The sequence below is a fragment of the Colossoma macropomum genome, unplaced genomic scaffold (genome assembly GCF_904425465.1).
Source record: "Colossoma macropomum unplaced genomic scaffold, Colossoma_macropomum, whole genome shotgun sequence".
Lineage (NCBI taxonomy): Eukaryota > Metazoa > Chordata > Actinopteri > Characiformes > Serrasalmidae > Colossoma > Colossoma macropomum.
This window is the reverse complement of record NW_023494793.1, coordinates 11,295,292-11,319,242: the sequence shown is the minus strand read 5'-3', so window position 1 is coordinate 11,319,242 and position 23,951 is coordinate 11,295,292. Positions and strand designations below refer to the sequence as shown.

At 39.2% G+C, this 23,951-nt stretch overlaps 2 protein-coding genes across 2 annotated transcripts; both read right to left on the bottom strand.

Moving 5' to 3' along the window:
• Positions 1-481: 481 nt before the first annotated feature.
• On the bottom strand, positions 482-11,353 carry LOC118813248 (synuclein, alpha interacting protein). The gene is made up of 10 exons (XM_036578478.1): positions 11,008-11,353; positions 9,083-9,168; positions 8,176-8,239; positions 6,378-7,210; positions 6,107-6,286; positions 5,303-5,416; positions 5,094-5,219; positions 4,489-4,658; positions 4,283-4,369; positions 482-4,145 (listed from the first exon to the last, which is right to left on the bottom strand). Exons 2-10 carry the CDS (start codon positions 9,137-9,139, stop codon positions 3,158-3,160), a joined length of 2,619 nt encoding a protein of 872 aa, XP_036434371.1. The 5' UTR covers positions 9,140-9,168; positions 11,008-11,353; the 3' UTR covers positions 482-3,157.
• Positions 11,354-12,894: 1,541 nt separating this feature from the next.
• Positions 12,895-22,639, bottom strand: LOC118813247 (protein-lysine 6-oxidase). Its single transcript, XM_036578477.1, has 7 exons — positions 21,865-22,639; positions 20,075-20,183; positions 19,419-19,550; positions 16,193-16,349; positions 15,836-15,931; positions 15,632-15,747; positions 12,895-13,559 (listed from the first exon to the last, which is right to left on the bottom strand). Exons 1-7 carry the CDS (start codon positions 22,412-22,414, stop codon positions 13,553-13,555), a joined length of 1,167 nt encoding a protein of 388 aa, XP_036434370.1. The 5' UTR covers positions 22,415-22,639; the 3' UTR covers positions 12,895-13,552.
• Positions 22,640-23,951: the final 1,312 nt, after the last annotated feature.

Genomic DNA, 23,951 nt, shown 5'->3' with positions numbered 1-23,951 from the left:
GGCTTTTATTGTGTTACATTCATCACATTATGTGAGCGAATAAAACATGCAACTTCAAAACTACAGCACTGAATGTTTCTTGCCTACATATAAGACTAATTTTGGAGTAAAATAAGACATTACAGTGCTTTGTTATGGTGTAACTGCTTTAGTGTTTATTGTTCTATTTGAAACAGGTTTTTAAATCATTTGCATATTACAAAAGACGTTTACTGATCAATGTACACAACACATAATAAAGAATGAAAAAGATCATTGAAAATGCTGGCACAGTTTCATTTGCAATCTTATTCAAAGGAGGCAAGAAGGCAGTGGGGGTGGGGGACGGGGGTGGTGTAATTACTTTTTTTGAAAGGTTGCATATATCAGTATCCATCATCACTGCCATTACATCAATTAATGCTGTTGAAGTGTGAAAAATTGTCACAGGTCTGGCAGAAACCTTTTCCCATCCTTCACTAGGAGAACTTTCCTCCCGGTGTCTTTTTTCTTTTTTTTCCCTCCACTGGCATTAACTGCTGTCATCCCAGAAACAACAGAGCCCAGCGGTGTCAATTATATTTGATTGACTGAGTAAAGCACACACAAATAAGCCAAAACAATGGACACAAAAATCTATATATGACTCCTCCTGTCAAATCAAGCGCTTGTCTCTTCCATTTTCATGCTGCACAACAGGCCGTCGGCCCCGTGCTTAAACGGTTCCCCTCACAAGCCCCCCCGTCCCGTCACCAATTAAACTGCCCGCTTCTTCAAAAGGTGCGCAACGACTCCCCTGGACATTGCCTCAAACTGTTGTCCAATAAACGAGGGCTAATTCATCAGCTTAACTTCACTTACAAAAACCCAGCCTCCCCAGGTATCACTTTCTGTAAAAAATGAAACGCTCTCCTCGCTGGAGGAGAACATAAAACTGGTGCTTTATGGAGGGCTGTTTACGAATGGAAACCAGGCAGGTCTGACATGCTTGTACCACATGATCCTTTAAAAAATATTTGTTAGAGAAATGCTTCTCCTAGGTGGACAACATGACGATATTCAATCATTGCCTCACAATACATTTATCAGGATGTATTGTGGACATCATCGGTACTTAAAGAACGTAAACCAGCTACGTTTCATTAAAAAAGGAGCCTAATTAGTTCTGTTTAATTGGACTGTGTGCAGCAGTGGATTCAACGTTGAATAAAGAAAATCACTGTACACTGTACAATGTGGCACTGCTGGTACATTTTGTTTTTTTCCATATCAAACCATAGATTAAGAGTATCAAAGGGTCTCATTTACTTTTACTCTTTGTGAAAGTTACATTTGTTTTACAGGGAGTAATGCAGTCATGCTCTGCACAGACTCAATTTATAGTACATCGTATGGATTAAAAAAGGAAATAATGCCTAGTTATAAAATAAGAAGTACATACAGTACTCTGCTAAAGTCTTGGGAACCTTCGGGATTTTTTTTTTACTATAATCTAATGTTTGGTTGGTTATTTTCTAAACATATTCTACAAATTACGTATTATTGTTTATAAATCATAGAACATTTTAAATCCTGTTACTCCTGATATATCCACATCCTTATTTTGGACATATATTGCATTAGATGTGCAGGAAGTGTATGTTTACATCCATTCATCACACATACAGTACTTCATAAAAGTGTTAAAAAATTTTAATTAAAAAGTAATTTATCTGGTCAGCAAGCATTTCTTTGCTCAGAAAATGTGTTTGTCCAACCATTTCCAAACTGCTCCTTGAGGAAGCCCAGTATTAGTATTAAAACAACTGTGCTGGTGATGGAATTTTTTTCAAAATAAGAAATTCTTGTTAAACAGATTGTTTGAAACGATTTATCCAGACAATAACTGTGTTTTTGCTTGTAACACTATGTAACATTAGAATAAATGCAAACAAACATCAATGCAGTAAAAAGTAGGAAGAATCTCCTCTTTTCAAAACTGTAGCTGATATCTTGTGAGCTGGTTAGAAGAAAGTTTGGTTCCAAATTTCCAAATTTTCCAGATCTCCAAACAAACCAATATTAAATGATAACTACAAATAATACTGGGATCTCCTTAAGAATAGATGGTTAAAATGGTTAAATGAAAACATTGACATATATGAAATCACTACTTTTTGCATTAATGTTATATGTATGTATTCTAATCTTAGTGTTTTCTGGGGCAATAAACACTCACTCAAATACATATTTAAATATCATTTCCTCAGGTGCTTTTGCACAATACTGTATATTTTTGAAACTGGCATCATATTTTTTAAACTGCACAGACATGAACAGTTAAATGCATTTATTTTTTGTCTTAAAATGTTACAATGGTTGCAATAATACTTCTTTCCTTCAAACATAATACTTAACTTATAACTCATAAATTTGTTTTAAAATGAGAAAAAAAAACTACAGATTATACATACATTTAATTATGAAAAGACTGGAAGTCATGATTCTACGGATCAGAATAAAGAAGCATTCTTGATTAACGTAAAGTCTACAGTTTCTGTATCCAATATTGCCATCTCTTGTGAAATTGTCAAATTGTAGATTAAGAAAAAATGGAACATGCTTATCTTTCTAAAATCAGCAATGTGATGTGTAGTATTGTTCAGAATGAAACGCAGTGGTCATAAACATTCATGCCATTTCCTAAAACACAGATTAATAGAAAAACCACAAATCTATTACGTATGGTTCGTATTGCATTCAGGTTTCTAAAACAGAACTATGCGCAAAGGTAAGACCGATCTTGCTTTTCAATGAGTCATAGAACGGTAAAACGAGATCATGGTTGTATAAAAATCACAGTGTTGGTAAATGAGTGCTGTAACAGTTTCACTTACACAACGAAATACTGAGAATGGGATTGTAATAATGTTATGTTGTTCTTATATACAGCGGTTCCAAGAAAACCAGGATGCTAAAATGATTTGAGCTACTTGCAAAGTTGAAATTCAGCAAGTGCCTGATTTCCAAATGTATGCTTAGGAGTGTATTTTGGTCAGTCATTTATGTCAAGCGCATACAAGTGAATGCTTGGACCTCAGTTACCAATAATCCTTTGAAAATACTCAAAGAATTTTATACTAAATGCTTTAATAAAAAGTGACGATAGGGCCCTGCTCTGCTCTCTCAGGGAAGGCACTTAAACAGCGCTTGTCTTGTTTTTGCATTTGGACAGACCCCCCGGACTGGCCTTAGCATCTGTTTTTTTCCCAGATTGACCTTGTGCTGAACTACAAACAGGGTGCTTGCCAGCAGATGTGGCTTGAGTGTTATTGTTGTTGCTGTTCTGATTGCCACTCAATGTTTCCATGATGGAGCGGAATGTTCCGAAGGGTCTTTTCCCTGATTCTGAAGACTTTTCTTTACCAGATGCTCCTTTGACCACCTCTCCTGCTTGACTGTCCTTGTGGACGACTGGCGCTTCATCAAAAGTCACCCTGAGTTTAAGGTTCTGTGAGGTTTTCCTGCGAGAGGAAGGGGATTTGAGAGCACTCTTTGGACTTGTCGTGACTTTCTGCCCGTTGTTAAATTCGGCCAAGTCCCCTGACAGGTCATTTTTTGTTTCGTGATCGACGTCGCTGTTGTCTGTCGGAGAGTGGTTGTATCCGTCCATGGATTTGGAAGTCCTGAGCGCAAAGGAGAACTTACGCTCAGAGGCTGAGGTATGCTTCTTCATCAGTAAGTGCAGCCCAGACACAGGTTCCTCGCTCTCAGCTATGGGAAGCTGGGTGGGCCTCTCTGGCCTGGAGGTGCCCGTTGCCTGCTTGGACTCGTCCGGAGGGTAGGAGTCCGTGTCCGATTCGCTCAGGGAACGCTGCATGATCTGTTTTAGGCGTGCCAGTTTCAGCTCCCGCCTTTCCACCACACCCAGTCTTCTCAGCGGCCCTGTGCCAGGCCCTGTTCCTGCATCCGCTGTGCCGCTGGCGCCATCTACTGCCCCCTCCTGGAACTCCAGACTTAGCTTCTCTTTAGAGCCGACCCTCTCAGCAATGTCCTTTCCCAGGAGCTTGCGCAGGACTGCGTCCGAGTCCACATTCCTCTGCCTCAGCACCCACTGCCCATCGCCAGGCGTACCCTCCGCAGTCAAGGTCATTTCAGGCCAAGCCTCAGCCGGAGGAATAAGTGAACTAATCGAAAACAACATCGACTGAAATTATGGTCCGTTTTATTTCAGGAAATTTCAATATTAATCCAAGAGCAGTACACTGGCAGCACATTGCATGAGACAAAAGTAATTAGACATAGTGAGGAGAGAAGAGCAGACCTGGGTGATCTTGGTCTTCCATTAGGATCTTGGGACTGGAAAAGCAGCTGGACTTGATTTTGGAGTGCTATTCTTGCTGTAGTTTGTCTGTGGAAAAAAAATGTTGAAAACATTCATCTTTGAGGTAAAGCAAAAAATATATATCAAATTTACAGTTTGCAAAACTGTAAGTCTACAACATCATATTGTATTCTAGGTCTTCTTACTCATGGAGCTGTTTGGTGAGCTTGACCACCTGTGAGGCTAGAGACATGCAGGTCTCCACCACCACCAGGTAACGCGAGCAGGTAGTGTGACCTTGTCGCTCGGCACACTGGGATGGTCTCTCCCCCTGCTGGTTCTGAATGGTGACATTCGAGCCATACTCCACCAGTGTCTTGAATAAAGAGACAACAAAAAAATCAAAAGATAGCATTACAACAGATTCTGTAAATAAAAATGTAGCTAAAGCCAGACAGTCCATTGTGAAAACTTCCACACATTATTAAGGCATTCAACGTTTACTTCTGTGCACTAATGAAAGCTGTTTTAGTGAAGCTGTCTGCCCAGTGGCTGACCAAGAACTTCTAAACTCTAAAAGTTCACTACTCAACACAATATTATTCCTTACGCCAACACACTTCCCCTAGTTGCTGATTAGTGACTTGGTTAGTCTGCACAAACAGGAAGCAGGAGGGAGAGCAGTATCCTGTTTCCGATTTTTTTCCATTGTCCAGCAGAAAAATCTACTTTTGCAAAACACTCTTTTTTTCTAAAGCCTTTGTCAAAAATCACTGGACTACAGAGAAACAAAAATAAACTTGTCTTTTACCTGAAGGCAGCCTAGATGACCGTATTGAGCAGCAACATGCACTGCACTGTTCCCATTTTGGTCCACTTCATCCAGAGAAATGGCTTGTTCTTGCATAAACTGAAGCAGCCACAGCAAAATCTTTTCCTAAAGAGAAGAGTCACCACAGAGTCATAGAAGTTCAGTGTAAAAAACAACTTTAATGTTGTTATTCTTGATTTGATCCTCACTTGGCCATATCGTGCTGCATAGTGGATTAAACTGGGGTGATCTCGAGTGCAACTGAGCTCTGCAATGGCCTCCGTCTCACTCACCATCCAGCGCACACACTCTAGGTGTCCGTTCTACAGAGAACACAAAAATTGTAAATATATAGTACTGTGCAAAAAATATAGATACCTCAGATAATTGCATTGTAAAAAACCTGTTTATTTGAGCAATAAGCATTTATTTGTTCAAATATCTATAGCTATTAGAATAAATAGCAATAATATAATACAATAAGCAGTGATTTTATGTATGTCACCGTGTTCTTGCAACTATTTCCAAACTCCTTGAAAAAGCCTAGTACTAATTGTAGTTACTGTGCAGTGGCTGGTTTGGCTAATCAATACTTCAATAAATTAAATTTGGTGTGCGGGTACCTTTGAACAAAGCTTTACAACGGCTGAGGGTGTTGAGGTGAATTCCAGAACCAAACCAGCTCAAAAGACATCAACCACTTTTTTGAAAAAAGTTTATTTATGTTTATTCGTCCTTATTCTAAAGTTATATATTGTTTTTGCTGCCCAAAACACACTTGCTGCTAAGATTAATGATTTAAGACTTTTGCACAGTACTGGATATACTGATAGCTTGAAATAACTTGTGAGACAACTGATTCAAAGAACTCAAGTAACAGATCAGCCAGAAGAATATTGTCAATTAACTAGATTCAGCCTACAAATGGATTAACTGGAGTTTTTGTGTACCAAACATAGTCTGAATTCGCAAAAAAGACAAAAGTAGCTACAAAAAGTGACCATTCAGCTCACCCTGACACCTAGACCAGCGGGTGTTAGTTGCTGGTTGTTCCGTTCATTGAGACAGTCCTCCCCCATAAGGGAGGTGAGGTGCTGCAGGCAGTCTGCATGGCCTTGTGCAGCAGAGACATGAAGGAGATTGTTCCCATCCTCATCTCGAATCAGCTCCAGATTCTCGGTCGCAAAATGAGGCTGAGAAAGGATGAAGATTACATTTGATATATGGTTTTCTTACAACAAACAAATCATTCAGTCGATTCAATCGTTTTACAGCACTCCTTACCAACAGCGAGATCTGTCCTTCCCGGACGATGTTGATTATATTCTGAGACTTCTTGGTTTCTTCATCACATTCTCCAAATGCTCTTGGACCGCTCCAAGACTTGCTACTATCTAGTCTTCCCGGTGTGCTTCCCTGAATAGGGAACAAAGGCTGGCTGCCAGGGGTGTCAGTCCCAGCTTTATGGGTTGGTGTGTCTGGAAAAGGTCTTCCTGATAAGAGTTTGTCTGCTTCAGATATCGAGCAGTGCAGTGAGCTTGGGGAGTGGTCGTATCCAGCTGTTTGCGCCCTGAGATAGTCTGGATCCATGGACTTCGACTTTCTCATGTCCGGCCAGTTAACAGGTGAGAGTACGCAGTACTGCGTCCCTCCGCCCAGGCTTTCAGTATGGGTGAGAGATGATGCCTTGAGGCCGAGACACCTATCACTGGTGCTGCTCCCTGAGGTCCGCTTCTCAGAGGCCACTCTGGGGAGGGTTGCCATTTGCTGGTTGGATTTAATATAAGGCACATCCAGTATCTCATCCATGTCCAAGTCATAGTGCTCCAGCTCCCCAAACAGTGCTCCATTACCAATACCTTTACACTTGAGCCCCTGAACATCACATGGGATCACACTTGTTTGGAGCCCTTTAGAGGACGATTCTTCCTTGTTTCCTTCTACATTGTGCCCTGGACTCTTACTGTCGGTCTCAGTGTCCAAAACCTCTGGTTGATGTTTAAGTGGTGAAACCCTTTTAACAGGCCTGAATTTGCTGTACACATCAGCAATTCCAGTGGGTTTGATTCCACTTCCACTGTGTAATGAGGCACTTCGTCCCCAGTTGATGCCTGGAGCTGAAACAGTACAGTGAAATCACAGTCACTCTGAATTAAATCATTCTCCAGGTGTGGGTTTACTAAGCTATAGCTCGTTATTAGCTTGTAGGTTTAAAGGGGCTGGCAACTTGATTGCAATTATTAAACCTAAATGAGCCTAAAGATTAGTGAGTTTGATGATTGTTAACCACAGAAAGAATAAACACTAAACAGTATTTCAAATGGAGTAAGAGCGAGATAAACTCAGCTTTTCTGACTGAACAGGACTGGGTGGGCATTTCAGACCACGGTGATTGGCAGAGATGTAGCCATGACAATATAAACAACTTTGTGGCAGCAGGCTTTTCTCATTTTTAAGCTTTTATTTTCTGTCAGCAGTTGGACTCTGTTGTTTATTTTACTTTTGGCAAGAATTGTGTTGATGTAATCTATTGTATTCATGTGGAATCGATGTACACATCTGAATCAAGTAAATTCAAAGCGACTCTTTCTGTATGCATAAGAGTTTGTGTATGAACAAAGAATCGTGTTCATTTACTTGGACATTCTGCCTGGCAGAAATTGTGAAACTGATATTTTTTTTTAAATTAAAGCTGTCAGTTACAGCAATGTTACCAGAGTTGAGGGTTTGTTTTTAAAATGCTAGCTAGCTAGATTGCTCAGTGGAGTCAGGCACAACTAAAGAGACTTTGTTTTGAATAGGGGGGGCAGTGGAAAGAAGCCACTGACAAAAAAATCTGCCCTAATACTGATTGCTTTGAGGAATTGGACTTGATGTATAGCGTACTTGAAACAACCAACATTGTTTTTTAAGACTAGCTAAAACCATAAACAGATGAACAAAAGTTGACAGCCCCTTTAACAACATACATCTTTGTCATCCATTACTGCAAGGGAGTAAGACCAAGTTTTTTAGTCACTTACCTGGATTTCATGCATTATATTACATTTATAACACATTCAGATTCCAAAAGCACACATACCTTGTCTCTCCTCAGCTTGTGCATCATTTCTCCGACAGAGTTCTGGAATGCTTTTTGATGAGTACTATAATAGAGAAAGATCATTTCAGATCACTTTTATGGTACCCACTTGTGCACAAACAAGACCATCCTCTAACATACAGCACACAACGATGCATATACCCTCTGTCGTTTTCATATCAAATGTCATACTGGATCTTATTTTTTGTGTATGATCAAATTTCCTTACAAAGAGGACCTCATAGCAATCTTTACACAGATCTTAAAAATGTAACACTATGAACACTAGCTTATGCCACTATCAAATTTCATGTTCCTTTCCTGAAAGCAAAACATCACAATGGTATGTGGTGATGAAACAGAGCCAAGGGAGTGTGCTGATGTGTTGTTTTCACGACGCAGTTTTAATCAAGCCAAATTCTACATTGGCCTCTTTACAATGCAAATAAATACCTCAGTTAATTGCCTAAGTAATCAGCTAAGTCAACAAACAGATCTATACTCAACGGCACATCTGTATCATCTGTGTAAGAAAGCAGCTGTTGTGACCAAATACCTAGATTATGCTACTATCGTTTTTTTATGGCACTATTTTCTCCTTTGTTAGTTTCCTTGCAATTATAGTCCATATTACAGGACTATCCTTACACTTTAAAACTGGTAGTCAAAGTATTTGTAAAAATGGCAGATCATCACTGCATGTTTACTTTAGCGGCTTTCAACAGCAAGAAACTTACATTCATTTTTATTATGTTTTAATTCTACTTGCGACTTTTACATAAAATGTTTTCACACTTATATACGCCCTCACATCTGGTTATTACGCCCATTCGTCTTGATTTGCTGTTACAAAGCAGCTACATCTCCAGTTTGCCAAGTCCCATAAAAGTATTACTCATTTACTCACAGCTAAATCATCACTGAAATCAATCTCATCTAGGTCCAAATACTCAGGAGCATCCATCTTCTGTGAGCATTATGTCCAAGGTAACCCTGTTGAAAATGTGTGAAAGACAACATTATCACAACACAGTGACATCTTAAAAAATATTAACAAAGTTTAACAAGGTTTTCTTTTCCCTGAAGAAAACAGTCAGTCTACGGTTTGTCAAAAGTTGCTGACATCACTGAGGTTCACTGAGGTCCATTGTGCACCACAATGTGCCTAATATAGCACAACAATAGTGTAACCTGATGGGGGGAGATATTTGTAAATGAAACACAATGAAACTTCACAATAAATGTTTGTTCTTGTTTCAGATGTGGAAGGCTAATTTAGAATCAGAAGTACTCCAGTTTTTATTATTTATGCTCCAAAAGCATGATATAAGAGAGCATATATATTTATATATATGTATTTATGTATGTATGAATACTGACTAATCTGGCAGGAGGGTGATAATCTTGTATGAGGATTTTGGTTCAAAGCATCTGGTGACTGGAAAAACTGGCCTACAAACCTAGCAACATCTGATGCACCTGGCTGCATCAAAATGTGTTACGTACAGAAATACCCCCTTAAAACCTCCAAGTGCATTGTCCAGATTTAGCCTAAAAGGGCATTTACAAAATAAGGCCTACAATTCCAGAATACAGAGCAGCACTGAACTAAATCCAAGCAGGGATCAGGAAAGCACAGCCTGCCAGCGGCTTACTTGAAGAACACTGGCACAGGCGGACTTATTCCAAGAACTGTCATGAACACCTTGCTGAAGTAGATTAGAGATCAATTTGGGTTACAGAGCTATTTGGGTTACAGGCCAGACAAGAATCTTAATAACTCCTGGGTCTACATAATTATATTTTGTGTCATTTTGTAGAATTTCCCTCAGCGAGAGGGGGTCAGTTTATTAGCCAACCTCACATCCTCGCACACTCTTTAAAAAGATGGTTCTTTAGTAAAGAGAACGATTCTATTTAGAACCATTTCATTCTTAAATGGTTCTTTGAATGTTGAAATGGCTTCAGATTGGTGGAGAATGTGTTGAGTATGGTTCTATATAGAACCGTTTTGAAAATGATCTACATAGCACCAAAGAGGGTTCTTCTGTTGTTCTGCAAGCTTGACGTTAACAATAGCAGAGCTCTTTTTTGGTGCTATATAGAACCATTTTCAAATACAAAACCATATACAACACATTCTCCATCGATCTACAAAAACATTTCACCACGGAAATTGTTCTATGTAGAACTCGTGGTTCTAAATGGAACCATTCCCCTTTACTAAAGAACCCTTGAAAACCCTTCTTTTAAAAAGTGGTTCTCCATCTCCAGGTCATTGCCGTGAAACTGGAAACGTCTTTTTATGCCTTATTAACAGTAGACAAGCGCATATTAGAGTGACACAGATGCGCTAACAGAAGAGTAAACTGTGACAGTGAGTGGTGTAGCTAATGTTCCCGGTTCCTAAACGTGGCTAGGCCAGCTAGGTGCCTTCGTCTGCGACCTGGTATCACCAGCAACGTAGCCACCTAACGCAGCTAGCTAACTAGCTAATTTATTTAAAGAACAAAACGCCGACAAAGTTGATAAGCGCAACCGCTTTCACACCGTGAGCAGGGTTATGAAAAAGAACCGAGTAAAAGACTAATTTCTTGCTTGTCTGGTGGACGTTTTGTAAGATATATTGAGAAGAAAATAGCGAAGAAAACATCTGTTCGTGTCGTGCGAAGCTTTCCCTATTGTTTGTGGTGAGGCTGGTTAGCTTAGCGGAGGGCTGGTCCAGCTGAGCCGACTGTTAACGAGCACAAGCTGTTCAAACATCGCATTAGTCCTTCACTGATAAACCTTCGTTTTCATAAATAATAATAATAACACATCAGCCGACAATACCTTGTGGCCTAGAGCTGTGTTTCCCTCTCGCGGTCCTCCAGCTGTTCCTTTTTGGAAACACTTCGCAGGAATGTGACATGGAGAGCAGGAGGCGCACCGCTATTCCTGCTTATTCCTACCAAACCGGATATACATTACAGGCGCCGTTACAGTCTCACAGTTACTGTACAGGCGGGCATCACCGCACTCATCCGTCCACACGGTCCTCTTCAGCCTCCCCTCTTCTTCCCAAACCTTCAGCCGTCAAAGAACAAAGTCATGTCTGTATGTTTTGATCGTTTTAAATCGTCTATTGTGCGGATAATTAGAAAAACATGTCCAGAATTAGCGAGCAGCCTGAAGTGTTACCAAGACTGCCTGTGTCACTGTACAGTAAGGCCTGTTAGTGGAAGTAATAAAAGTTAATGAGCTTCAGGGTAAATATTCCAGCGTTATATAATATAAAACTGTGCAGTGTATTGTGAACTCTGAATTACTGGCTTTCAGTTTTGGTGATATTGCTAGATATGCCCACAAAATAGACGTCCCTGTTGACAGGGAGTTTTTAGTTTTTAATTCTGTTTTGTGCATTTTATTGAACGCCTCCAGGACCAAATACTTAAAGGGGCATTCTGACCTAAACTAGCATTTAATATGTTATTTGTTGTGTTCTGTAGTTTTCCGTAGTGCAGCATAATCAGATTGACGAAATTTAAGATGTTTTGTTTTCGTGATTACATCCATCAACGTTGTATGACTACAATACCCAGCGTGCATTACACAAATACGTCACAAATTCAATTAGCCGTTAATGTAGAAGCTAATAAACGGTGCTAGCAGCATTAGTTACTTAGCACTTGGTCATCAAATTGTTTTCTTTGTTAAGGAGTTTAAATTAGTCAGATAGCAAAAAACAAAGACAAAAAAGAGCACTTGTAGTCTTTTAAAATCTACTGCCGTCTTCGAGATGCATCATTAGAAGGGAGCTTTTCCTAACCTTTCCTAACCTTAAATGTGATGTAGATCCTTTGCTGGGTGCTTTCAGATTGTTTTGAAAGAACACCTACATATATTAAAATTAAGTTTCCTTTCTGGAACTGTTTCTGTCTGCTTATGCTCATAATACTGTGCAGGAAGTATGGGTTTGTAACTTATTAATGCTAAATGGTATTATTCCTAAATTATTGTATTACTAGATTATTAGTATTATTGTAGTTAAAAAGTGTCAGAGTAACAGATGCACACCTTCTGGTCACTGACCGATTATGTGGCTTAAAAATTCTTCCTTTAAAATCGCTTTAAGATGAAATTATTTTGATGAAATTAAAAGAACACATAGACCCATTTGGATGTTTCATATTGCCATAGGTTAAAAATATCCAGCAACATAAAATTCTAATCAACTTTAGGATTTGTTTTTGGACATTTTTCTCTATTTCTGGAGTTTAAACAACTCCTTGGTTGGGTAAAAGCTGTTTGGGTCGTGGTTTTATGCTGCTGCACTCTAGTGGATTTTCTGCAAACTGTTCTGTAGTTGAATCTTTGCAGTGTTCCCATTCATACTGACATTCAGAGCAATCTGTAAATATTTGGACGGTGTTTTTGTAGGTCTTACTACAAACTCCAGCACACCGGATCTGAAACAATAACTATGAGATTAAATTTCAGAATATATGTGCACATATTGGGTGAACCACATAGAAATTAAAGGCCATGTACACCATCCTTCCATTTTAGTTGACCAAAAGTAACTGGACAGTTGGCTGCTCAGTCATGATCAGTTGAGCACCGACAAGCTGTTAAATATTGCAGCTGTGAAGGATTTGAAGGGAGGAAACAGGGAGATCTCATCTGATAGCCTTTATTCAAGTAATATTTGGCTCCCAAATATGCCAGTGAGTCATAACGTGAATAGCACCATTTAATGTTAGAAATACAAAATCTTAGCATATATGACAGTTAATGTACATTATAAAAGAAGAAAACAACACTGATTTAAAACATCTGAATGTACTTTCACTGTTTCAATGTGGCACTTACTTATACTGTCTATGGATAACATACAGCTAGAATTACTCTTGAGTTTTCAAATATTATCTTATTAAACAGAAAATGCTCTCCAGGATATAATTCTGAGTGGAGAAGCAATTTATGGCGACAAAAAGCACACTAATACTAATAAGCTTAAGTTTTTAAATCTTTTTTCATGTAATCTACAACAAGTAGGGTATTAAATAACATCTATGAAAACTGAATATTAGTTTCTCAGCTATTTTCATGCAGCAAAAGCAATGAAAGTGCTATCAGAACTGTTGTAATCATTGTATTCTCTTGTTAGCTTTGTTTACGTTCTGCTACTACTTTAAATTAACATGTTTCATTGCTTTTAAGCACATTTTGGACATAATAATGCTGATAGGTTTGGATAGGCTAAAAATGGCTGATGTGGTCATCACTGGTAGGCACCATTTCACCCACTGGCTGTCCCTTAAGGGGTCCTTTCCTGTACCAACGATGGTCAAATCAAAGAGTTGAATGTTTTGTATGTGGTGACAAAACTCTGCCATCAGTATCTGAAGAAAAAATAGGTAATAGAAATTGTTGTTAAAAAGTCTGTAACAGGATAAATTAGGGGTGGGTAATATGGCAAAAATATTATATCACAATGCTTAAAGACATTTTCATGATACACAACATGCATCACAATGTTCAGTTTTTCTGAGGTTTCCTATGTTAGAAAAGCCCCAGTAGTGTCACCTTTAAGAATATTATCAAAAACCACAACTATGCAATGATCCAGTTTAACATGAAATTAATTAAACTCATTATGCACTCTTTGTAGTGGAACATATGCATAGAAAGGCATGCTTTAATGTAAATTACCATAATAACAATGAAATATCATCATATTGTCCACCCCTAGAATAAATACTGAACACAGTCTGCTCAGTTCAAAGCACAATTTAAGAATCTGCTAAGTGCCATGCATGTCCAATAGAATGCACTAGAGGGCACTACAGTGCCTTGTTTATTTAAAATAATTTTCCCTTCCTGTTTTTCCACAGGAAATTTGTGGTATTCCATTTAGACGTCCTGGAGATCCACTTTCCTGTAGAGTTTAGTTCCAACCTTCATCTAACATGCATCCATCATCTATATTATATGGAGCAGGTGTGGCAGACTGTGGTTCGAACTACGCTTCAGAGGAAGGTCGATGTTCAGGACCAGGGTTGGTGACCACTGATTTAGAGCTTTAAAGGAATATTCCAGCATTTTTCCATGTAATCATATATAAAAGTAAGGTTGGTTACCACAGTGTACTATAATTTGGGGTGTTTCCCTGCACTTAGAATAGAACAAAAACCTGTTGACAAGAAACAGAAGCCACTAGGCATTTCCATCAGTAAACGTTTGTTCGAAATACATACCTTTGTAGAACACTCAGTTATTTTGTCAAAGGTATTTATAAATGAAGCTGTAAATCTGCTCAATCCTTTCTTTCAAAGATGAGACTAGTCTTCCAGAAGGTAAAAACTATAGTAATTTGTGTGGCTCCAGTGTTTGAAAGTTGAATACAGCTTCATAAGAGACCCAACTGTAGCAGTTGTAGATTAAAATTCATGTATAAGAAAAGCCATTTTGTCCTTTCAACAAAAATCAAACCACCGTGGGGGCCACAACATTTTATGTCCATTTTACCATCTTGGCTGTAAATATGTCTCAGTACATGCTAATGTCCTGGTTTATGCTAAAAAATATATTAGCCTATAAACGAAAACACAGACTCACTTTGCTCTGCTTTACGCTTTTGCTCAGATACAGCTGCTTTTCTCGCATCTCTGGCAGGAAACTTTTCAGACAAAGTAGAATAGCTTCTTGTAAAATGTCTCTCAACATTTGACTTTTTATGAGGCTGAAGTCAGCTTTTCATTCACCAGCTTCTTGCTTGAATTTTCCCATTTCACCCTAAATGGTGCCTGAGGCACCAGAATGCAACTGCTGCACTATTTAAGGTGGAACAGGAAAATTTGAATGAGAAGCTGACTTCAGCTTTGTGACTTTTTAGTGTTTCAGTTTCTCGTTGCAGATTAAATGTATCGGGAAACCAGCTAAGTGCTTAGAAATGCAAATAAGTCATATCGTTTCAAAATTATTGATGTTCATCTGAAATCTTTCTCTATGCCGTTTAGTTAGCTACTAGCTAGGCGGGATTGTTGTCTGTGTAGCACTCTGCGCACCAACTGTCAGGTTTAAGGGGTGAATTAGCAGTTACGCATTAACTCCAACGTTTAAGATGATTTATTGTTAAAACTATGTTAGAATGATCAGCAGAGCTCTATTTAACTGAAAAGGAGGATTATGTTATTTTTATCTAAACATCTAATTTTGCTGTGGAGCCACAACAGGTCAGTAAAAGAGCCACATGTTGCCGACGTCTGACCTGGTGGCTTTTATTAAAAGTGATTTTTGAGAAAACTTGTTTTCTGATATTTTCGGAGTATAGGGAAACTTGTCAAAAGTATTGCTGTAGTAACTGACCATGTGATACAGATATGGCAGATAAAGATTACTTGAAAAAAGTAGTACTCCTTCAGTTTAATTTTTTGAAATGCAAAACGTGTGTTGTCGTCCAATATTCACTTACGAAGACATAGTGCACCCTGATGCTTGGGCGTAATTGCCCGTATAGTCAATGTCACAGCGAACAATGTTATTGTTGAAGTCTGACTCTGGGACCTGGAAGCCTGGATTCACCGTTATCTGGAATGCAGTGACATAAAAGAATACATCAGACTTGAACAAACACGGCTGCACACATTACTCTGTATTTAAATGTGTAAAATCTAACCTTGAGAATGTACTTTCCAGGTCTGACGTCAGTAATGTCAATCCACTGGCAGTCAATGTCTGCATTGTAGGTGTCGTAACATCCTGGGCTCAGTCCCTATTAAGTTTAGAAAATCAGACAGTCTGAAAGACTAGCAACAGCACTCAAACTGGTGTTTGGAAACCAAAAGGCACTGATGGCCACATGCATAACAAGGCAGCATTTGAGATGGGACTTTCTTCTTTTTTGTGTTGAAGGAGGTTCTTCATCTTAAATACGTGTTTATGTAGAAACTTGGCAAGTTGAGGCATCCATAAGAGCTGCTATTCCAGTGTATTGAAAGATCAAAGGGAATATAGGGAAGGGAAAATGGCATACCTGAGTGTGAGAAGTGCAGGCGTAGCGCCTATAGTATCCTGGGTCACAGGACGTGTCCTCCAGGCAGAAGCTAGCTTTGTGGCCTTCTGCCACCCTTTGCTGGGTGGTTGCATCCAGCAGATCATAGTGGCAGAACTCATCCATGCTGTGGAAGTGTCTGGGTAGAAGCACAAGAAACACAAGAAAGGCTGACCTTCTCAAAAGTACGTAGAGGCAGTAATAACCATTCAACTCCATGTTAAACTAGGAACCCTATACAGCTTGTGTCGAGCTGAATTCCCCTCTCATTAAAGCTTTTATACACTTGCGACCCTGCAAATGCAAGGTGATGACACTGAGCAGTTCAGTGAACATCGCAGAATGTAGGTCCAAAGTCTGTGAAACAAGAATATATTAGATTTCAATTTCAATTGTGAATAATTTGTCAACGATTCTCGTACGTCATTTGAGCATAGAAGGAATCTTTCAGCAAAAGATCAAATTTATGCACTTTTCTACTCACCCCAGATGTAGCCAATCAGCCAGGACATGTTTGGTGTCCAGATTTTGCTTTGGCAAACTAATGGCTGCATGCTGCATTCAGCTACACAGTGAAATTTTGAGTCCTAAACTACAAGTTTGAGCTACATGAATGAAGACCTGGATGCACTTTGAGCAGGTTGAGAGGAGTTCTGGGGATGTATTCATGGAAAAGATGTGAGTGACTATTGGCTTCTAGTGTTCGTTAGCAACATTAGCCTCATAGCTGCAGCGCTAAACTTAAGAAGCAAAATTTGGACACCAAACATGTCTTGGCTGATTGACTACATCTGGGGTAAGTAGACAATCATGTACATCTGATTTTTTTATTTGGGCTGAACTATTTCATTAGCAGTTTGGCCCTATTCACACTTTTTTTAAATCCATCACTGGTTTTAACATCCATCTTGAGTCATCTGAACATGAGTGGACAGCAAGATGTGTAGCCATTCACACCTGGCATCTCCATCTGTGCCCAGGATGCATGTTGATGCCAAGTGTGAACAGGGCCTTTGAGATGCAGCTCTAGATTCACCAGCAGATGTGTTCAAGGCAGATCTCTGATGTCAGTGGAAGTTGTTAGTTTTCTAAAAAAATCTGTGACCAGTTTTTTGCTATTTCTACTCCTAATTGGTGCCATAAAGACAGAATCTGGATCTGAGGAGGTGGCTGGATCTTTCATTTAAAACTTGTATGTGGTTTTGTATGTTTTTGTCTGTTTTTTTCAATTCCCAGTGAGACATAACAAATGCTTGTATTAATCCTAAAAACATTGTTGTTTTGTTTTGTTAGAAATCAAAGCAACTATTGGAGATTACATGAAAGGAAATTGCTTGAAAAGATTTTCAAAGGTGCAGATTTTCAGCAGAACCTTTATTAGCTTTCTTTTTAAAATAATTGACAAATAGAATAATTCAGCAGTCAGGCTGTGGTGGTGGTAATAGGACTATAATTATGCATCATTTGAGGAGCTTTCTTACCCCTTACATCTTTAGACTTCTCAGTTGCATCATATAATTTTTATGGAATCATTATAATTATCCTATAGCCATAATTACATTAACTGTGGTAAACTACAGACTATTACAGTTCTAGTCTTGAAAAGGTAGTGCCCAGTGATGTCGAGTTGTTCTGACAGCTTCTAGCTGTTGTAAATATGATTTGTAAAATGGCATTCATTGGTTTTAACCTTTCAGTCAGTTTCACAGACAAATATCAATCAAAAGTATGTATGTAGAAGAAAAATTGTTATACTTTTTAAAGGTTATATTTTCTTCTTTATAAGGATAATGTTGCTAACAAACTCTAGAAGTCAACAGTCACCCAAATCTTTTTTGTAATTAAATTCACATAATGTCTCTCAACTCTCTCAAAGTGCATCCAGGTCTATATTAACTCATGTAGTGGAAGAGGAGGAGCCACTATAGGCCATAACTACATTTCTACATGATGTTATTTGTGTTGGGCTATTTGTGATAGACAGCTAATGACTACAATAATAGTAACTGGGAATGTTATGTTATAGCTGACTTTAGATTGCTAACCAAGATGAGATTCAATGGTGAGAGGCACCATGTGGTAATTTATCATTTTGGTATGAAAGGCTAGCATTCCATTAGACCAAATTGATTCAAACCGAACTACCACATTAGGTCAAACCATGGTCCCACAGCAAGATAAATAAATAAAGAATAAAAATAAAATACAATAAATAAAAATAAAACATTAAGTATTCAGAACTTAGATAGATACAGAGATTATGTTATGATCTACTTACACCCAAGACATTAATTAAGCTAAAATTAATAATAAGCTAAAAACACAGGAAATCATCTTCATTTATAGGGTACTTTCTATTCGGAGGTGGCTTTTTTATGTTCTTTTTAATTCCTTTTACATTGAAGTTGAAAGATTTGGATTTATCATGAATTTAATATTTAAATGAAAAAACTTCCTGTACCACATTTTCTTTTCTTGTCATTCCTTAAGCACAAAGACTTTTAGTCAGAAGGGGGAGCCTTATTTTGGCCACACCCCTGCATTTTAGAGCAGGAAGTGAGACTGCATCCCTTTCCCTCATGACCACATGGTGAGCAGTTAGATCCCACTGTTTTCAACTAAATGTGTCGCAAAGTCTGAAAATCAGTGTGTAACCTTACAAACTGTCACTACTGAAAACACACATTTGCTGCAATTACATAAACTTTTTGTGTTTTACTGAAAAATACAATTTTATGTGTGGACAACTGTTCAAAGCTGTGTTTGCTAGTCATTTAATAACTGCACAGTCCAAAGTCTAAAAGTCCTATCTAAAAGTCTAAAACTCTGACTTTGCACTAATTTGGTAGAATGATCTATATATAAATCCCATTGTTTTAACTTTGCTCTTTGCCAAGTCTTGTCACTTTTCAGTGCAGTGCTGAGTCACCTCTTTGTTTTCCATGGTGTTTATATTTGTTTTTGAACCTTGCCTGGTGTTTTTGGTTTTGGTTTTTGGTTATGGATTATTACTGCATGTACCCCTGTGCCTCTGTAATAGCACCTGCTTCTGACTTGGTTTGTGATTCTCGATTCACCGCTAATAAAACCCATCTGCACACGCATTCTTCTTAGTCCCACTCATTACAATAGTGAAATGATTCCCACTGCATCAAAAGTGATGGCTATGCACCAGCTAAGCTGTAATTAGGAAGCTATAATTACTCACTGGTGACAACTATGCCATTCCCAGGCATGCCGTGGTCTGCTGGGGAGAAAGTCAGAAGTTCCCTGATTCTTCACACGCTGTGGAAACCTCAGTAGCACCCGGGTGTCATAGTCCCTCGCATGGGCAGATGAGCTGTTGGCATATAAAATGACCTTTTGTAAAGATCTGATGAGCTGAATTTAAAAAGGCAGTGCCATAATGAGAAACGTCTATCAGAGAGAAGACAAGAACGCCATCCATATCTAACATAGAGGTGGGTAGAGTAGCTCAAAACTATATATATATATATATATATATCCCTTTGGTCTAAATTTAAACACTAAAGCTCATGAGTAGAAGGTGTGAGCAGGTACGAAATCAGCCTAGGAACAATATGAAAAGTAGAAACTTAACTACACTGTATTTAACTACTACCTACTCTTAATCACAGAGCTCACTTAGAATATATGGATGTAGAAATTATAGGCACATTTTATCTTTGTACCTTTTCTATTCTTTGTTTAGCATTTCTTATCTTTTCATTTGCCTTCTTGTGGACATTGTCTTTCATGGACATACAGATACATTAGGTGCATCACAAAATATGAAATCAATGCACATTAACATACATTAAAGTTACATTTGGTCAGTATATGATGGTTTAATTCAACACTAACCTTGCCAAGCAGTTCTCCTCAGCTGCACACCTCAGGTTGTACATTGGCACCCTCTGAACATAAGTGGACGTTTGCACGTAATAGGGATCTGCCACCAGATCTGGCAGACCTGTAGGGTTGCACAGTGGTCTTATGAGTGCTGCACATGATTTGCTGTCTTGTTTTTACCTTTGCTGCTGTCTTATGGTCGTGAATGTAAATATAAAGGGTTTTCATGCTTTCCAACCAACCAAACTAGAAAGTTTGTTTCAAATGCTGGCCATTTCATCATTGCACTTCACTGTAGTTACACTATTTAGATGTTTTGTAATCCCACATTTTGTTTTGACCCAAATAAATTAACTGTGTTGTACATAAAACTCAATATATCTCATGTATTGCTCAACTATTTCAGGAAATGGTTTTGATGATTTTGAACATTCAAATGTCATTTTTGAGTTAAATGAACTTATTATAATGTAGGTTAGTCTGTTGCCATTGGCAGCTTTGAAACCACCACATTCAAAAAGTGAAACTGCCCTGCTGTTGGTTTCATTCATTTCTCTCTCATTAATGTTACAAAACAAATGCGTGTAACTGAGTGAAACTAAGTGAGATGTGTTGTTTAAATGAAATACAGTGACATGTTTGTTTGGTTGAAAAAATCTTTCTTGAGTAAAACTTCCTTCTTTCCCATTGGCTCCTGGCTCCATCTATTTGCATACTAGGTGTTTCTTTCCATTAGTCTGTTTTCATGCCACCCAGGCTACCTTCCCTTAGGTGTGTGGTTACTGTATGTGTTTCAGTTAACTGACTGATCTCATATTGTTGGCTAGAAGGACAAGATAACATTCTCCCTGCTGCTGAGTGTAGGTCTGTGCTAGCAGGATACTACTGTGTCCACATTCACTTTAAGGACTGACCCATCAGTGTTGGGCACAAAATAAGCTAATCTGAAATAGTTATGTAAACTATTGAAATATATAATCAGCTTAAAATTTTAGGTTTAACTAACTCAAAATGTTAAATTAGAATAATAAGAATTTATGATATGCACAAACATGCATTTAAGTGTATCTAACACAAGAAATGTAATTTATTCTAACATGGCTTACAGTGAAAGGTCCCTTTACGGGCTCAGTATTATTGGCCAATATTGGCCTCTCAAATTATAGCCCAGATTGAGTTAACACTCAAAGAACCATGTGCATGCTTAAATGGTTCTCTGTGTAGTGAAATGGTTCTTCAGACTAACGGAGAATGTGTTGTACATGGTTCTATATGGAACTTTTTTTGAACATGGTTTTGTGTAGCACCAAAATTAATAATAGCAATAACAGAATGCTTTTTGGTGTTATACTCTCTCAGAAAAAAAGGTACGAAACTGTCACCGATGCAGTACCCTTCTTGCCACTCGGGTGGTATCCGCAAGGGTATATCTGGGTACCTTTGGTCAGAGAGCATAAAAATTTATTTAAGGTACACAATTGGACCTTTAAACCACAGTTGTACCTTTGAGAGTACATTTACATTGTTTGTACCTTGATGAACGGAAAATGTACCTGCACAGTACCTTTATTTCTAACAGAACCATTTCCAACGCATTCTCCATCAGTCTGCAAGCGTTCATGGTTCTATGTAGAACCACTGTCTTTGCTAACGAACCTTTGAGGAAACCATTCTTTTAAAGAGTGTTCAGGGTTTGCCCATCTCCCATCTCCTGATGTCCATTACAGATAGACTGATAGATTCGTATCTCTGCTGTTGGCATTCCTCTTTTACGCACGGGCCCAAAGCCGGTGCCGTCTTACCGTGCTGTATGCGCGTGGCGTAGCCGTTAGGTCTCTGTCTGCTCCTGTACCTCGGCGTGTAGTAAGAGTCGTAGCCGTTGTAGCCGTAGTACGGGTTGTAGTACAGACTGTTGCGGAAGGACTTGTAAGGGTCGTACGGATCATCCGCCACCATCGCGTCCCCTGGAGCGCGGCTGCCCTGCACTTCCCCTCCAGAGATGGACGTTTGGTCAGTAGGACCCGGCACTGGACGTGGCTCGGGCTGCCTCGAGCCGGGAGCAGGTGCGCCTTCGTCTGCGCGCGGAGAGTCCTCTTGCTGCGCGCCACCGGGCACCCACGCGGTCTCGTTGCGGTCCCTGATGACCACAACTGGTCCACGAGACCCACCGTCCCTCCGGCGGCCCGCTGGAACGTACTGCGCCCCGGGACTGAGCAGGCTGTAAACGCGCCCGTGGTTCCTCCAGCGCAACCCGGGGCGCAGGGCGCTCGGCTCGGTGCGCACACCCCTCAGAACGCAGCACAGAGAGGAGAAGAACAGAAGCAGCGCGCCGCCGGCCAAAAAATCCCTCATTTTTTTTTTAAATGCAAGCAATTTCCTTATATGCCTTACAAACGGATGTGCTTAGGGATGCTTAAATTACAGGAAAGCACGCGCCAATCTCCAAAAAGGCCGCAGCGGTGTAGAAGTTGCATTGGGAAGATTTTGAGCCGTGCATTTAAGGAGAGTCCTAATCCGGTCAGTGTAGCGTTTGTGTTGAGAGATGTGTGTGCTTTTGCAGGGGGAGTGTGGGGCAGAAGGGGGGGGTGTTTTATAAAGTTTCTGGAGCCGTTTCAGAGGAGGACGAGTTAGCCTGGCGCGCTGAGGAGCTGTGTCGTAACAACCCGCGGACGTGAGGATGCGCACTGCGCAGCTTTCAGAGGCGACACCTCACCAGCCTTTCTGACTGCAGGATCACTGAGCGCAACAACTCTGTAGACTGAACACTGTCCGTGTCCATTCAGCAGTGTTAATGGGGACTTCCTCCGATTTTTCAAAGTTTATGCATTATTCAGTGCACTGTAAACATAAATTAGTTGCTGAAAAAAACAGCTGGTGCTGATTTAGCCAGTCACCCAGTATGGTCATGCTGGTTGAATAGACATACCAGCATCCAAAACACAACATATGCTGGCTTTATTGGTGACCAGGAATGCTGGTCCATTCTGGTTTGTCTAGCAGGGTTTACTTAAAACAATCATGCAAACTTATTGCCTTAAAAAAAAATTAAGTTACAGATTTGAGCTTAAATAACTATATACGTGAGATAATCATAAATGGCTTCCTTTGAGCTGGCAGTACTCCACTGTATTCTTCCTTGTGTAATGTACTGGCATCAATAAACCATTATATTAAATTGATTGTTTGTACAATAATGAATAAATGGCCTAAGTAAGACTACAATCACCTATTTCTGAGGACTCCAATAGCTTAACACATATGCACCATTCTGCTAGCATTCGTGGCTCCAGGCTGAACTGATAAACCTGAACACAAAACACCGTCATGGTGAGAATAACAATCACATGTCAAATGCATCCAAACACATTTAACACAGTATGCTACAATGCAAAATTAGAAAAATAAGAGTTGATTAACAGGAACTAACAAAATCACTAAAAGTGCTGGGAAGCTTTTTGGGCATAAGACTCTTCAGTCTGTAAGACTTATCCACATTAACTGATCTTAACTATATTTGCCTCAGTAACTAAGGATTATACAAGAAATAGTGTATGTTACGAGATTTGTGTTGGTAATTAAAAAAATAGTAAACTGAAAAAATAAGTTAGTGCAATTATTATGCCTTACAGAGTGGTTGAGATGTCAACAGTGTCATTCAGAGTGGTTTGATGTGAAATGGTTCATTATAGAGAAACTCAGTTTTATTTACAGTGGTGGTGATAGGAACCAGGGGTCACCATGTCTACAACACAAATATAGCCATTTTAATTACTATGAAAAATGACCAGTGAACCTACATGTCATTTTTATACATTATGCTGAGAAAGGTGAAATAGTGGCAAATTTTCTCTGGGGACTATTTTGTCTTACAAAATATGTCCCACAAATG

Bases quoted from the DNA above. Each gene is read 5' to 3' on its own strand.
- LOC118813248 (XM_036578478.1), bottom strand. From the start codon at position 9,139: ATGGATGCTCCTGAGTATTTGGACCTAGATGAGATTGATTTCAGTGAT. The intron at 7,211-8,175 runs GTATGTGTGCTT...GTACTGTTTCAG, and splicing joins ACAAGCTGAGGAGAGACAAG to CTCCAGGCATCAACTGGGGA. The intron at 4,146-4,282 runs GTCTGCTCTTCT...GTTTTCGATTAG, and splicing joins GGAAGACCAAGATCACCCAG to TTCACTTATTCCTCCGGCTG.
- LOC118813247 (XM_036578477.1), bottom strand. From the start codon at position 22,414: ATGAGGGATTTTTTGGCCGGCGGCGCGCTGCTTCTGTTCTTCTCCTCT. The intron at 15,932-16,192 runs GTATGCCATTTT...TAAACTTAATAG, and splicing joins CCTGCACTTCTCACACTCAG to GGACTGAGCCCAGGATGTTA. The intron at 15,748-15,835 runs GTTAGATTTTAC...ACTGCATTCCAG, and splicing joins CTGGAAAGTACATTCTCAAG to ATAACGGTGAATCCAGGCTT.